This window comes from Colletotrichum spaethianum (genome assembly GCF_022836535.1).
Source record: "Colletotrichum spaethianum MAFF 239500 DNA, contig62, whole genome shotgun sequence".
NCBI classification, from domain to species: domain Eukaryota; kingdom Fungi; phylum Ascomycota; class Sordariomycetes; order Glomerellales; family Glomerellaceae; genus Colletotrichum; species Colletotrichum spaethianum.
Genome location: NW_026054832.1, coordinates 130,730 through 145,047, shown reverse-complemented (window position 1 = coordinate 145,047; position 14,318 = coordinate 130,730). Strand labels below are relative to the sequence as shown.

At 48.4% G+C, this 14,318-nt stretch overlaps 5 protein-coding genes across 5 annotated transcripts; 3 read left to right on the top strand and 2 right to left on the bottom strand.

Moving 5' to 3' along the window:
• Window positions 1–80: 80 nt before the first annotated feature.
• Window positions 81–480, bottom strand: ColSpa_12350 (uncharacterized protein; the record flags this gene model as incomplete). Its single annotated transcript, XM_049278562.1, has 2 exons — window positions 81–161; window positions 298–480. 2 exons carry the CDS (start codon window positions 478–480, stop codon window positions 81–83), a joined length of 264 nt encoding a protein of 87 aa, XP_049134519.1.
• A 576-nt stretch (window positions 481–1,056) lies between these two features.
• ColSpa_12349 (carbonic anhydrase) lies at window positions 1,057–2,018 on the top strand (the record flags this gene model as incomplete). The annotated part of the gene is made up of 3 exons (XM_049278561.1): window positions 1,057–1,510; window positions 1,568–1,742; window positions 1,799–2,018. 3 exons carry the CDS (start codon window positions 1,057–1,059, stop codon window positions 2,016–2,018), a joined length of 849 nt encoding a protein of 282 aa, XP_049134518.1.
• A 6,813-nt stretch (window positions 2,019–8,831) lies between these two features.
• On the top strand, window positions 8,832–9,589 carry ColSpa_12348 (tyrosinase-like protein orsC; the record flags this gene model as incomplete). Its single annotated transcript, XM_049278560.1, has 2 exons — window positions 8,832–9,203; window positions 9,269–9,589. The coding sequence occupies 2 exons, from the start codon at window positions 8,832–8,834 to the stop codon at window positions 9,587–9,589; spliced, it is 693 nt and encodes a 230-aa protein (XP_049134517.1).
• Window positions 9,590–10,238: 649 nt separating this feature from the next.
• ColSpa_12347 (uncharacterized protein) lies at window positions 10,239–10,931 on the top strand (the record flags this gene model as incomplete). Its single annotated transcript, XM_049278559.1, has 1 exon — window positions 10,239–10,931. One exon carries the CDS (start codon window positions 10,239–10,241, stop codon window positions 10,929–10,931), a length of 693 nt encoding a protein of 230 aa, XP_049134516.1.
• Window positions 10,932–11,577: 646 nt separating this feature from the next.
• On the bottom strand, window positions 11,578–13,125 carry ColSpa_12346 (putative alpha-1,3-mannosyltransferase MNN15; the record flags this gene model as incomplete). Its single annotated transcript, XM_049278558.1, has 1 exon — window positions 11,578–13,125. One exon carries the CDS (start codon window positions 13,123–13,125, stop codon window positions 11,578–11,580), a length of 1,548 nt encoding a protein of 515 aa, XP_049134515.1.
• Between the last annotated feature and the right edge of the window lie 1,193 nt (window positions 13,126–14,318).

Below are 14,318 nucleotides of genomic sequence, written 5' to 3'. Positions count from 1 at the left end.
CCATCTGGAGTCTGGATGACACCTAGAGCCCTGTTCCTGGGTCTTGGCGTCTGCGTCGCGGCACCATGACAGTCCAAATTTTACCTGTCACAGGATGTCATGTGCTCGGGCGTCTCCTCCTGTCTCTGCTTTGCTACTACCACCCATCCCCAACTCTGCCCCTGTGCAGCATTCGCATGCCCGCGACCTTGAGTTCGGACGACTTGAATATAGCAACACAAAGTATGAGGCCATCCCAGCGAGAAGCGGCTATTCTTGACAAGAGTGATTGGGATTGACGAGATTGTGGCTACTCACCCAGCGAGTCAGCCACACACAGGCCCGCGTCGCGCCGACTGGCTGGTCTCCCAAAGCGCTGAGCGAGGGTCTCCCTCTTTCCTCTTCGTCTTGGCCGTGGATTCTCGTCGACGCCAAGACCTCCGTCTGCTCTGCAGCGCGGAATGTGGTGTTCACGCGGAGGAAATCGACCTCCACAGGCATTATGACGCCCTACCGCCAAGCGCTCGCCAAATTTTTGTTTTGGCGACAACCTGCTTCGGGCAATCTTTTGACTTCTCGTCAGCGCCGGCGGGCCTTGCCTTGCCTGTACATGCAAAGTGCTGTCCCTTCGTTCTCGTTATGTGTTAGCCATCCCTACACCTGACTCTTATCCCTGCTTGAAGGTCCCCCTACCAGCGTCCGCGATTGATCATTGCCAAGCGCGTGGCCGCAAAGAGGTCTGCTCTCCCATACCCCAAGCAAACCTGCGGAAGCCTGTTGAGTCCCCAATTCAGGCTTTGTGTTCTTCGAATTTGACCAGGAAAACCTGCCAAGACGTTGCTTTAAACGAAGATAGCTCCTATCATGACTCCACGAAATTAATATCGCATCTCAAAGTCATAGCTTCCCGCCCCTCACGACCATCTACCACTCCGCAGTGCTGGTGTATATCTACCTACAGATCTGCCGCGTTTGTAATGCTGTTTTATTGAGGCACTCACACTCAACCCATCAAGCACCAGTCACTCTTTTCCTTCTTCCTACGATTCCTCGTACGATCCAATCTTTGCTCCCACAATGAAGTCTGCGGCAATTCTCTCCCTCATTCCCGCCGCTGCGGCATTCTGCCATCATGGCACCAGCCTTTTCAAGAAGGATCAGCTCTTCAAGAGGGCTGACGGCACTTTTGGCTTCGATGGCCTGAACGGTCCCTTGAACTGGCTGTCCCTCAGCGCCAGCAACGAAGCCTGCGCCCTGGGCAAGAACCAGTCTCCCATCAACGTTCAGGAGTCCAACACCAAACAGGTACAGGGTTCAACCATTACTTTCAGCCCGGAGCAGCACCCCGAGGGCGCCCAGCTGGAGAATCTCAATGGGTTCCTCGAGGTTCGAGCCAACGGTACCATGCAGAATGGTGGCAAGACTTACAGCTTGCGTCAATTCCACTTCCACACTCCCAGTGAGCATCGCATCAACGGAGAACACTTCCCACTGGAGGTCCACTTTGTCTGGGAGGCTCAAGTCGGCAACGGTGAGTTATTTGCGAGAATATAGCAATGCCAAACGAGTAAACTAAACAAATACACAGGCTCCTCTCTCGCCGTCGTCGGATTCCCCATCGAGGTCGCCGAGACATCCAACCCTCTTCTGGCCTCTGTTTTTGCGAACATTGAACAGGTCACCGCAGTCGGATCGCACGCTGCAACTGGTCCTTTGGACTTCACCAGTCTTTCCGAGCACCTGTCGAAGAACACTATCTACCAGTAAGCTCGAAAGAGAATGATGCTCTTCCGTGATACTTCTTCTAACCGACTCCAAGGTACTCTGGCTCTCTCACCACACCTCCCTGCACCGAGGCTATTGCGTGGAACGTTGTTGGAATCCCCATCCCCATCGACATCGCAACATACCTGAAGACCAAGAGCATCATGAAGTACAACGCCCGCTACACCCAAAACAATCCTGGCGAGATGAACCTGTTGGAGAACGCCTACGAAGGCATCAAGAAGTTCAAGGAAACCAGCCAAGGTACGAACTAGACTCATTAGTATATTTTCATAATGAGTTCCTTTCCGTTACTAGAACGTAAGAATGGCACTGGCCTGAGCCTGGACCTAGTGTATAGTTGGCCTATAAAATTGGAGAAGTTGATTTGCAGGCTCTTGTAACAAGCAATGCCAAGTGGGACAAGAGGGTCGCTAAACATGGGTTCCAACGCAGATCCTGTTCACGCGAGTCCGTGCAAGAGGGGCAAGAAAGTCAAGAAGATCGGACACCGAGACTAAAGTGTCGGTATGCCCAACCAGCAGTAAACCCATCTTTGGTGCCCATCTATATTATATATGCCGATGACTCTGAGTCCGCCGACGGTTCAACCAACCCGATTCCAGCACACACCCTCCGCAAACAATGTGTTCCCAATGTTATCACCACCAAAAGCAACCTAACTATCTGGGTTCACAAATCACACTCATGTCAAGTCATGTATATATAGCTTACTATCATATAATTCTTCGATACCACAATTCGAATTAGACCTTTTTTGAGCTACTTAAAACCTCCGTGGTGAACTTACTCAGAACCCTGGCTAAACCGGGTTTAAAGTTTGGCTTCGTGCACTCTGGTTGCCCTGACCAGCAAAACATGTTTTTCTACTTCTTCCTGTTTGGTTGATTGGTGGCAGCCAAGTTCAAGGCTTCATGAGACCTTTCCTCTGTGTAAGGAACACCGTCAGAAATAAACTGTGACTGGCGTGCGTTTGTTGATCTGTTACTTACACTCCCCCATGGACCGTGTCAATTGTCAAAGTGCGGACGGAGCCAACACCGGTCCATAGACCGGGCTGGGTAACGCCAGGAAACCAAATGTTCTTTGGAGACGAAAGCAGGATTGTTGCCCAGACTTTTGAGGCGGGGACATCCATGACGCTCAGAACCTCGGACGTCTTGTCATTATCCACGAGGGCGGAACGTTCGGAGGATATGCTTGCTAACTACGTCGCCCATGGAATAGTCAAGGAAAGTAACGGAATACCCTATTTGTTGAAAACAAGTCATAAGTAGGGGGTTTCCTAGACGTCAAGTTATTGCCGTTAGATAAATTTTTTCTTATCAAGCCTCTCAAAATCTGGTGGGAAAACGCTGAGTAGGTAATATATCCGCCGACCCTCTTCCGATGGCCGCGGAGTGCGATCTGAACACCGATATAGTATTACACTAGCCCCAATTTGAGAAATGTTAATTGATTATGTTGTCATGAGAATACGACTTCATTTTAGTCAGCGGATCAGCCCCAACTTACAAGGTCGAGTAATCATATGTACCTAGATCATCGCCTGTCACGACAATGTGATTCTATCAATGAATAGCATAAGTTTCGCAAATCGACACAACACCCCACCGGCTTTCAGGTTGTTTAGAGAACAAGACGGTCCTTTGACGCTGTCTTGCTGGTCCAATCGTATATTATATCTTTAGACCCTCTGGAGCAAAGAATTTGACTTAACTCTTTTCTAGTTTTTGGCCAAAAAGGAAGGACGCTAGTTTCAACGAGCTTAAAACGTCACTGGCTCTGTTGTGGAAGACCTAACCAAGTTCTTATATTCGCTGATTTTTCTTCTATGTCCGAATCCGGAAGAAAACATTAACGAAAGCCGTCACCAAATTTACGCTTACACCAAGCTTGACAACGTTGAGGCATTGCGACATGTCTCAGAATGCGCCGGCATATCCTTACCGGCACTGCGGAGACTTGGTGCCTCTTTCAATACCGTTGGTGAATTGGACATCAGAGAATACCACTGTTGATTGATGCGAGACGGTGCAGGACTTGGGCGTCGGGGGTCCATCCAATGGCACATACGCCTATGGATATGACGATACGTATAACTGCACTAAAGCACACCCTGAATGTAGGGACAATGGTAATAACATTACCAGGCCTAACACCGGTTTCTGAGAGCCCGCTAAATGGCATCAGCATGCTGAGTAGATGCGTCAAGCCTCGATTGTATAACCCAACCTGTCTCATCTGATATTATATCGGAATGGGGTGGGATGATCATGGCCACACTCTGATGGCTGATTTTCTTTTGACCTTTTCACCCTTGTAGTTGGATAAGAGGACCTGAATAGGGCTATGCATTAGAAAGAGCGTGGGTAAGCGAGCTTAACTTCATCAATTAACAATCCACGCATTTCTCAACCAAACTACACAGAGCCTTTCGTGACGACTCACAGCCTGATGGTGATAACACAGGACTTTTGGGAGCAGTCAACTCACTTAGCAGCCTACTAGTCCTCTGAATGGGACTTATATTCTAATTAGACAAGCCTACCTGGACTCTGAGCTAGGCATCCTACGTTGCTTTCGAGGTTATTGTGTTTGTGTACGCCCCGTACTGTACCGCCAAAGTTCTGATCACCCAGCAAACCTCTCTTGCCACTACTTGTGAGTACGAGAAGGCGTGTTACGATACCCTTTGTGGTGTAGTAAGTCGATTATGCCTGGATGTTCCGACTTTACTTTCCATGTGGCCTCCTCAGCTTTGTCAGCAGTTCTGACTTTTTAAGCTGCCTTGCGTTGGAATTCTCTCAGACAATACAAGCCACTTTTAACCTTACAACCCTACTGCGTACAGCAGGCTCTCAGCAATAAGCTAGGACTCTCTGCGTTAAGTATTTCTGACAAATCAGTTTATGTATCCATCTGTTATTGGGCTTAATATTGAGATGAGTTGAAGAACAGACTTGGCCTTTGTTGGGCTTTGTTACGCTCGAGGCGACATCATTGAGAATTACGTTCGATAATAGTATGACCTGGAATAAGCAGGAAAAACAACGCAAGTCTTCTGGGCGGACTCCGAATGGTCGCTGAGGAGTTCATCCTGACTGACGCAGCTAGTAAGCATATGCCAGCAAGCCACCAGAACATAGATCAGGCATTTGGCAATTTGGAAGCACGGCAGATGCTTGATTCTACTCTTATTCTGGAAGACGGCCCGGTTTTGGGCAGGATTTAAAAATAAGACAAGGGTTGGGGCCGGAGTTACCGAATTTAGCTTAGTGTAATTCTCGGCTCAGGGCAGCGTGATCCACCTCAGCCTCAATCTCTTAGGCCGGCTACGCTTGCACATCGACTACCCGGAACATCCACATCTACTGCCATTGCGTCGAACTCAATTCGACGTACCAATACTGCAAAGCACTCTCACAGATACTCAGAATGGCACTGGAAGAAGCAGCAAACGCAGTGAACGTTCTGTCAACATTTCTAGCTTACGAGCAGGTCGATAGTGTCGAGGAGCTCAATCAGTTATTCCGGTCCTTTCCGAACCCCAACACCAAGGTCCAGCCAACTGATGCTATCGTCTTTTGTGCATCTTCGGTCCTGTCCCTAGCTGATGTAGTATTTTCATCAATTTCTGGGACAGATTCTGTGTCAACCAACAAAATCAACCTGTGGGTGTGGTCCTCATATGAACAAGAGTTATAACTAATGTGATGACGTCAGAGAAGGCAGAAATACTGTGCTAGTCTTATGCGGCGGTATCGGGCATTCAACGCCTTATTTATATGATGCAATCGCAAAACATCCATTGTACAACTCTATTGCCAATGAAGTACAGGGAAAAGCTGAATCCCGCGTGCTGCAGCTGATTGCAGAGCGCTGGTTCAGCGTCCAAGCCCTAGATATAGGATCGGATGGTGCAACAATTCGCCAAGATGACACAAATAAGTTGCTAGTTGTTGTTGAGGATCGCTCCACCAATTGCGGTGGTAATGCCTCGGAATCTCGCAAAGTCCTAGAGGCTTGTGGAGTGGAATCGCCCCGATCAATAGTTGTTGTTCAGGACCCGACAATGTCCAGGCGAACCGTCGCAACTTTTGAGAAAGTATACGAATCCGGAGGCGTTGCCCTACCTCTTCTGGTAAGCTGGCCAACATTCGTTCCCAAAGTGAGAGTGGAGAATCTCCCAGAGAACCCGAAGAAAGAGCACTTTCTGAGTCAAATCACCTACGTCAACAATCATGCCAGCAACATTGATGCACCAAGTTTATGGAGCATGAAGAGGTTTGTGGATCTACTTATGGGCGAAATACCCCGCCTCAGAGACGATCCAGACGGTTATGGACCTATGGGTAAAAGGTTTCTTGTCCACGTCGATATCCCCAAGAATGTTGAAGATGCCTGGAATGTCATGAACGCTGTACTAGGAAAGCATGGCAGGGACCGATGAACGCGAAGGCCATGTCACTCTTCCATAGACTGGGGGCTTATAATACCAAAGCGAGGTGTAGAGGCAAAGGAGTCCTAAAGTATCCCGACTTGTCGTTCATTGTTGGTCATCGCCGAAATGTACTTTCCTTCTCTAAGGCCGAATTTTGTAGGGCTGCCGTCTTTGAATCCCGCCAGCAGTGAGCCATAGTCAGGTCGATGCGAGCAAATAGCTTGGCCAGGGTGGACTAACTATGATTCTCCGTCTCGATGAATGCAAATGATGATCGCGTGCTTGAAGAGTTTGCAGCTTTACGTGACAGTCAACCCATTTATGAGGGGGAAAAAAGAAAGAAAAATGAATTTAGTGCCCTGACTTGAGTTGCTTAATGTTTATGTGACTAAATGGCTTCTACCATTGACGAGATCGAAGTCGCTTGCTTGACACCGATCGTGCTAGTGATTGTATAGCACGAAACTATATCAAATATTCTATGATTAGTTTAGCAACTACGCAGTATCAGTCGCTGGCCGTGCAGTATGGTACTTTTTGTAGCCAATCAGACAAGTTGTTGTTAGAATAAGGACGATTGTGAGGCAATAGAAGATAGATTTCCCAAGAGGTTCGCGATTTTGTGCTGATGGCCCCAGCCTTATCGGGTGCCAAGCCACGTGATAGCTCACCGGAGGACTATTTCTAGAGGCCACAAGCCTACGGCCACCCCTTTCCGGATTCAAACAATTACCCACTTCGTTCTCCTACGTCTAGCTGCGTGCCCTGGATTGTGATAATTGATATACGGGGGCCAGCCTTGGCCATACTAGTCAAGGTGGACTGTCCATCCAGCCACATCATGGGTGGCACCTCCTACCTACTTTGCCTTGCGGATGGCCGTTAAGGCTAAACATCTCCATACAACAACAACCAAAACAAAGATACCACTATTATCTTCATGAGAAATTCCTGTCCAATTGCAACAAGATGTTCCACAGCTGGTCAAAAAAACAGTTACCTTGTGTATGACAGCCTTAGCCGCACTGTGACTATCAATAGAAACCGTTCATTGTCATGGCGTTAAGCAGAATTTAGCAGTAAGTCAATCGAGATGAATCTCGAATGCAATAAAGCATACTAGCGGGTCCGGGGAAGCTGTTGGACGGGGCCGGTGTGAGTCAGGTGTGACTCCGGGGCCTATCTACCTCCGCGAGGGGAGAGCAGTTCGGACAATGCCCGGCCGGCCAACTTAAATTGCCGGACTAACAAATCCCGTAAGAATGGGAAATACTCAAGAGTGTACGGATCCAGGAACGCGAAGAATAGGGATTATGACACTGGAAATAGAAGAATTTTCACTCGTCCAACTTGTTTCCACTATGAGGATCGGTTTTTCGGCAAAAACCTCTTGGCGATGGATGTGACGGGCCGATGGGTCACACAACTCCGCTGTGTTCCTTGGAAAAACATGGGAGTACATAATTTGTAATCGAACACTGACCCATGCCGACCCACCCTCAGTATAGCTTGTATGCAGAGACGGGATTGCCGCTGAGCTTATCTGCATAATCGAAGACATCATCGGCCTAGAAACCCCTCTGAGCAAGGCTGTGGATTCAATGACCAAGGGTAGATAGACCCAGAGCGCTCTATGACTTCGACGTTGCAATATTGGACTTGGTATATGCTGTTAGCTCCATTATCAGAAGGGAGAACTTCTCGACAGAAACATTGGACCGAGGCCAGGGCTCCATAACTAGATATTGCTCCGGAGTCACAAGCCGCAGACTCTTCCAAGACGAGAACTTCGGTGGCAGCTGCAGCGACCAAGGGAGAGAGACGTATACAGGTGCAGAGGCATTTTTAATTCTAGTTTGTGGAGTCGTTTTCACGTTTTGATGATATCGCACCGACAAGGAGCCATGCTATCATTGTCAAAGTAAGAAAAGGGGAGCTGGGGAAGACCATTATAACTAATCAACAACAGCTTGGGTTTTCTTATAGTCTTATAAATGAGACGAGACGCTCATGTGTCTTGTGTTCGATCTATTTTCTACAGACACAGTTTCTCTCAATTTGCTCTTTGCCAAGGACCATCCGCCACCCGGTTTGCTGCCTCAGAAACACTGGCATTCTCACAATGGTTTATGTCTTGAACAAGTTTATTACCGCTGCAGCGGTCTCTGTGGGAGTGATCCAGGCCGTCTCAGCTGCCTGCACTAACCCGACGCAGAGAAAGCCATGGTGAAGCTCAAATTAAACACTCTGTTCCACATCCCGGTAGCTGACTGACCTGTCAATAGGAATGCGTTGAGCAGCTCTGAAAAGGCCGATTACATCAACTCAACCCTCTGTCTGATGGACCCAGCGCAAGCACCGTCGAAGACTCACTATGCCGGTGCCAAAACCCGTTGGGATGAGCTTCAGGTGGCTCACATAGCCCAAGTTCAATTTATCCATACCACTGTAAGAACCCTTTTCACGACACGAAGATATTGTAAGTGAGATCTTACTCCTTTCGTTAGGGTTCTTTTCTCCCGTGGCATCGTTGGTTCATGACTGTTCATGAAAACCTTCTACGAAAAGAATGTGGCTACGATGGACCCATCCCGTAAGCAAAGCTCCCTCTTGTCAACATACGATGGGCAATATTTCGGGAGTAAAAATCTCACTGTATCTCAGTTACTGGAATGAGCAGGAGGACCAGGCTACTGCACCTCTCACAGCTGCTAGCATCTGGGGAAGTGATCCAACAACCTCTTTCGGAACGGGTCTTCTGGATAACAATGGATGCATTGCCGATGGCCCCTTCACAAATCTACGTTACAACGTGAATATCCAGCTCGAAAGGGGTGAAGAGAAATGTATCACATTCGACTTCAAACAGGCCCAGTTTGAACTTGTTTCTCAAGATATTGTCAACGCCTGCAATGCTCTCGAAGGATACAACGACTTCAACAACTGTCTTGGCGGATCGCCCCATACAGCTGGGCATTACGCCATCGGAGGTACCGTAAGTTTATTTCACCCAAACAACAAGCAGACTGACATGAACCTGACAAATTCAATCAATTGTAGATGGATGACGTTTCCCTTTCGCCTGCTGATCCCTTGTTCTTCATGCACCACACAAACCTAGACCGTCTTTGGTGGGAGTGGCAGAGTAAAAACACTTCTCGTCTCACAGATATGGGCGGCAGGAATGTTGCTGTTGCTACTCTGCTGGTAAATGCTCAGCCAAAGATTCTGCCTGAATCGGCATTTGCGCCATACTTTGGGGACGGTGGGAATGTTACGACTCTGGACCACATCATGTGGATGGCGGGCACCGCTGAGAATATTACTATTAGGGAGGTGATGGATATCAACAGCGACGCAATCTGTGTTAAGTATCTTTAGGGTTAGGTGAAATGTGTTTTGGCGGCTCAAGTAGGCTGTCTTAGATCAATGGTAATAATTAATAACCAAAAAAGACTGATAGGTTATTTTGGACACGTGTGGAGACTGCAGATCCAACTGTGACAAGGGAAATTCAGGCCCGGATTGCTCGACTCCTGCTTTCTTCAGATTTGGAAGATACCACCGCAATCCCCGAGCGTCAGCGGTGGCCACAAGGTGAACAAACAAACCACCTTCGACACTGGGGATAAGCGGTTTTCATTATCGCTCTGATCTCGACGGGGCACTGATGAGTATCCAATCGCAAATAGCATACCGAAGCCAGAATTAAGGTACCCAATAGGCTTTTGCCCCTGAACGAAACATCAGGCCAGACCAGAGGAAGAGATGTTTGGATGAAACACGATAGGGTGGGTGAGAGACATTCGGGTGGTGAAGCTGTGCTGCAGAGAGCCATGATCTAAAACAAAACCTGTAACAGACGAGCGTGCGCACAACCATCATGGAGAAGAGCGTCAAGACCAGCAAGTGCACGGATGGTTCAGCCTGCCGAATAAAACTTGAGAGTTTTTCCAGTAAATAATTAGGACTCTGGTCTTCGTTGCACCATCTGACCATTGCAACATCTGCATGCAACACTGCACCCAGTATGTCTTCAACCCCCGAATATCAGCCCTTCCTGAAATACTCGGACGACCCGACAGCCGAAGAGCCGACCTCTCCTAAGCGCCATGCCAGTCGCCGCAATACCTTCCTTTCTCACGTGTTTGTCCTCGTCGGCACTTCGCTGCTGTGGCTTGTGATATTCTTTTTGGTTTACCCTTCATCAACAACGACGACTTCAACACAAGTCGCGGCGTCATCGGGACTGCCGGAGACCCATGTAGCCGGAGAACGACACAATGTGACGAGCGGCAGGAAAAAGATATCCTGTGGGAGTACAACGCAAGAGGCGCGAGCCAATGGCTGCAAATATGACATTCTTTTGAATCACTGGGTACCAGCCCTATGCTTCGATAAAGAGTCCGTCGATGAATACCAAGAGGATGGCAGCTGGGGCGCCTTCGCCGATATGAACATGACTCAACGACTGACTGTCGATGAAATGTCGGAAAGGGACTTTTACTGGACCTCCATTCGCGACCACATCAACCACTGTGCTATCATGTGGAGGCGTCAATTCTACGCTTTTTACGACGAGCGGGCCGCGATTGATTCCATTATCACGAGTCCCGGACATACTGAGCACTGCTCTCAGTACCTCATGGATGTTGTGGATGCTAAATGGAAAGAACCAACGAAGACAATGAGGGGTTTTGCAGGCTGTTGGATACGGGAATAAGTCATACGTCACTGGCAGTGCCTTTTACGTTGCAAAGCTACCTTGGATGGGCGGTATTAGCGTTGAGATTCTTATTACATATGCTGTAGAGCGATCGGAGTCCGTAACACGGCTCATGTCGATAAGGTGAACATCAATATAGATGTCTTCACATCTTGGATCCGTCACATATAAATCATTAGGAGTGTCAGAAGTCGACGCCTCCCACCCCAGTACTCAGTACCCAGTGCACTTGATGATTTAAGTGTTTCCGTATGTCCAACGATGCCTAGGATCTATGCAAACGAGTACGCTGATGGGCGTTCCTGAGCTTAGATGACGTGCATTTCTAGATCGCCCTCAAAACCCATTAGCTCTTAAATATCCGAGCGCATTGTTATACTTGCTCTGGTTGAGTTGGATTAAGATAATGCAGCCGAAAGATTCCAAGAATCTTAGTGACTCAGGAAGGGAGCACATACCAAATCAAACATCACACTTACCACATTAGACATAATCCACCTTATTGTTCAGGGGAAACTTCAGAGTCAACTCCGAGAACCATAGTTGATACTTATTGCTACAGGAATAACTGCTACTTGTACTAATGTATTATAATGAACCCTAACCAGTTTCATTGCTCTTTAGTTACTTTCTGTTAACTTGATTAGGACCTCCACCTCTTATCAACCTCCTTTGCCCTTTCTACAAACATGTCTAGCACCGTCATCTCCTCCAGAGTGAAGTCAAACTTCTTGTCCGCATCTCCCATCATACAAAATCTGTTCCCCTGGAACAACTTCCAGCTGCGCGGATAGCGCAACGATGCGTCGTGTGGCTCGACGAGGTAGCTCTCAAATTTGGCAAAGCCGCTGCCACGGCCCTTGAACTTGTTTTGGAGCAACCAGCCATTGAGCCAAAGGGGCTTTCCTTCGACGTCGAGATGCAACAGCTGAGAGGCGCAGATCATGGCCTGCAGCTTGCCATCGTGGTCGGCCATTTCGCACTCGGCGGCATATTCTTCGTCGCTGAGTTCGGTGTCGGACTTATCGCACTCACTCATAACCTCGTCAGGGAGAGGGTCTCCAGGCCCACGGGCTACGCCCATAATAGCAGCGTCGCCCCGATGGAATGCATAGTCTTCGTCGCCTGCGAGCAACCAACTGAGCCAGAAGGTCTCTTTGTCGCCTAAAGTGGAGTTAGAGAAAGTCCCTAGGAGAAGGTGTAGTTTCGGAACCTCACCATAGACCAGCTCATAGATACCAATTTTGCCTTCATCCTTGTCTCCGTCCCTGTCTGGGCCGTTCATCCTAGTCACCAACAGCATGGGAATGAAATGTCTACTCTTGTCCACTACAATCACCCCACTCTCCTGCTGGTGTCCTGACTCGCCCGTCCACAACCTTGAATCGGTTGCCGCCTTGGGAATCGGCTTCTGGAGAATGGATTGCAGGAAAACCGCCTTCTTCTCCGGAAAGAATAGTCTGTCTCGGAAAAATAGTGCACCCTTTTGCTTGTAGTCCTCGTCTTCAAACAGCAGCTCCGGATCCCGAAAGAACAAGGAGTCGGCGTCGATGAATATAGCTTCCCGAAAGCTCGATAGCAGAATTGCAAATGGTTTGGCTGCCCAGCCTCTCAGCTTCCACCCTTTGTCGCGCACCATAGCTGCCATATCCCGCGCCACAACGCCGTCCAGCTTCTCCAACTCGGCAATGTAATCCTGACCTAGATCATCGTCGCCGAGGTACATGATCTCGATGGGAAGGGTGCAGCCTAGTTTCCGGAATGAGTAGATAGTTGTCAATAGATAAGGTGCTTGCCCGGACCCGGCCGTCAGCACGATGCCTCGTCCGCCATTCTTAATGTGTGCGTGCAGGCTCATGTGGTCCCCAAAATAAGGCATCGTCCAGGGAAACAGTAGCTCCGCCATCTCCACCATGAAGGTGCGAAATTCTTCATACGAGCGAATCGTCTGCGCAAGCCCCAATCCGCCGAGGCCGCTGGGGTGGTGTTGCCACAGGTACTGTGGGATGTCGTTATGAATGGAGGTGTCATCCTCGCTATCGAGGTGCAGTGCTTCCCAGGCGGCGAAGTATGTTTGGTATGCACGGGTGCGCAAGCCCATCTCACGCATGCGTGGCATGCCGGTGCTGGTAACCTCGCGAACGAGCTCTAGATGATGAATCTCATCGGGTAAAAGATCAAGGATGCGCATGAAGTGTAGTTCGAAGGACGGCCGAACGGGCAAGGCTGGCGCAATCACCTTACTTGATTTAGACGAATGGAGACTGAACTGATGCTGACCGGCATCTTCTGGTGATGAGTTTCCGGGAGTACCACTGTCTCCTAAGTCGGTTAAGGCCCTTTGATAGCGGTCGGAATCGGGGATCACCGTTTGTAGCTTAACATACCTGGATTCGACCTCTGTTGAAGCCCCGTTCCACTTCGCTTTCTGCGCCGGCCCAATGAACGGAGTTCCCGATTGATGGATAAGAAATCCTAAAACAAAGCAGGTACTGATAAAAAAAACCGTAGTAAAAATGCGCCGTTGCCTACGCCGGTGGAACACCGGAGAGGCAGGAGTTGGCAAGGAGCCGAGGGCAGGACTGTGAGGCCAGCGCCCCTCCTTTGGAGCACGTGCTGGTTGGAACATGTCAAGGTCCACACAATGAGTTTGTAGTTTCGAACTGAACTAAAATAGAGTAGGCGATGATAAAGAGGGATTGGATGAGTCTTTTAATGATTCTCGCGCTTCCCCCTAGGGTCTGGTTATGGAATGTTGGGATGAAACACTAGATGCCGAACGCCCTGTTGACTGGAATTTTACTTCAAACCCATTCCTTGGGGAAAAGTCCGTGTCTGTCAATTTAAGAATTCGAAGTTGCCCTTTTTTAAAGGGAGGAATGGATTTCGGGGTTTTTGGGGGGCCACTGGGCGGATATTCTAAACTCATTGTCATGTAGAAACGTGAGTATTTCAAGGTATCCTAACACGGCAAGTCTCAGATCTTCTCGTAATTATAAACTGTTAATCTTTTAGATGAGTTTTCCACATGTTCCGTCAATAAGAAACATGATGAAGTCACAAGACAACTAACACAGCTTCTCTCAAAACCTTTGTTCATTACTACGTCAATGTACTTACTCGAGGACACACCAAGAGTCGCCCTCCAAATATATATATACATATATATACGATCTTTGGAAAGTTTTTATCGACTCTGGATGAGGTTCCTCAGTCATCTGTTGTCGCTCGCTTATAATAATTCAAGCATAGCGTGCAGAAATGAACCACTATCTTTGATATTAATACTTGTACTTCTTGGTCAGAGTTCCGTGGCATCAAACCTTTTACAAACTTAATACGTTTGCTTTTTGGTAAAATAAGTAGTTTGATGGAACGAGATTT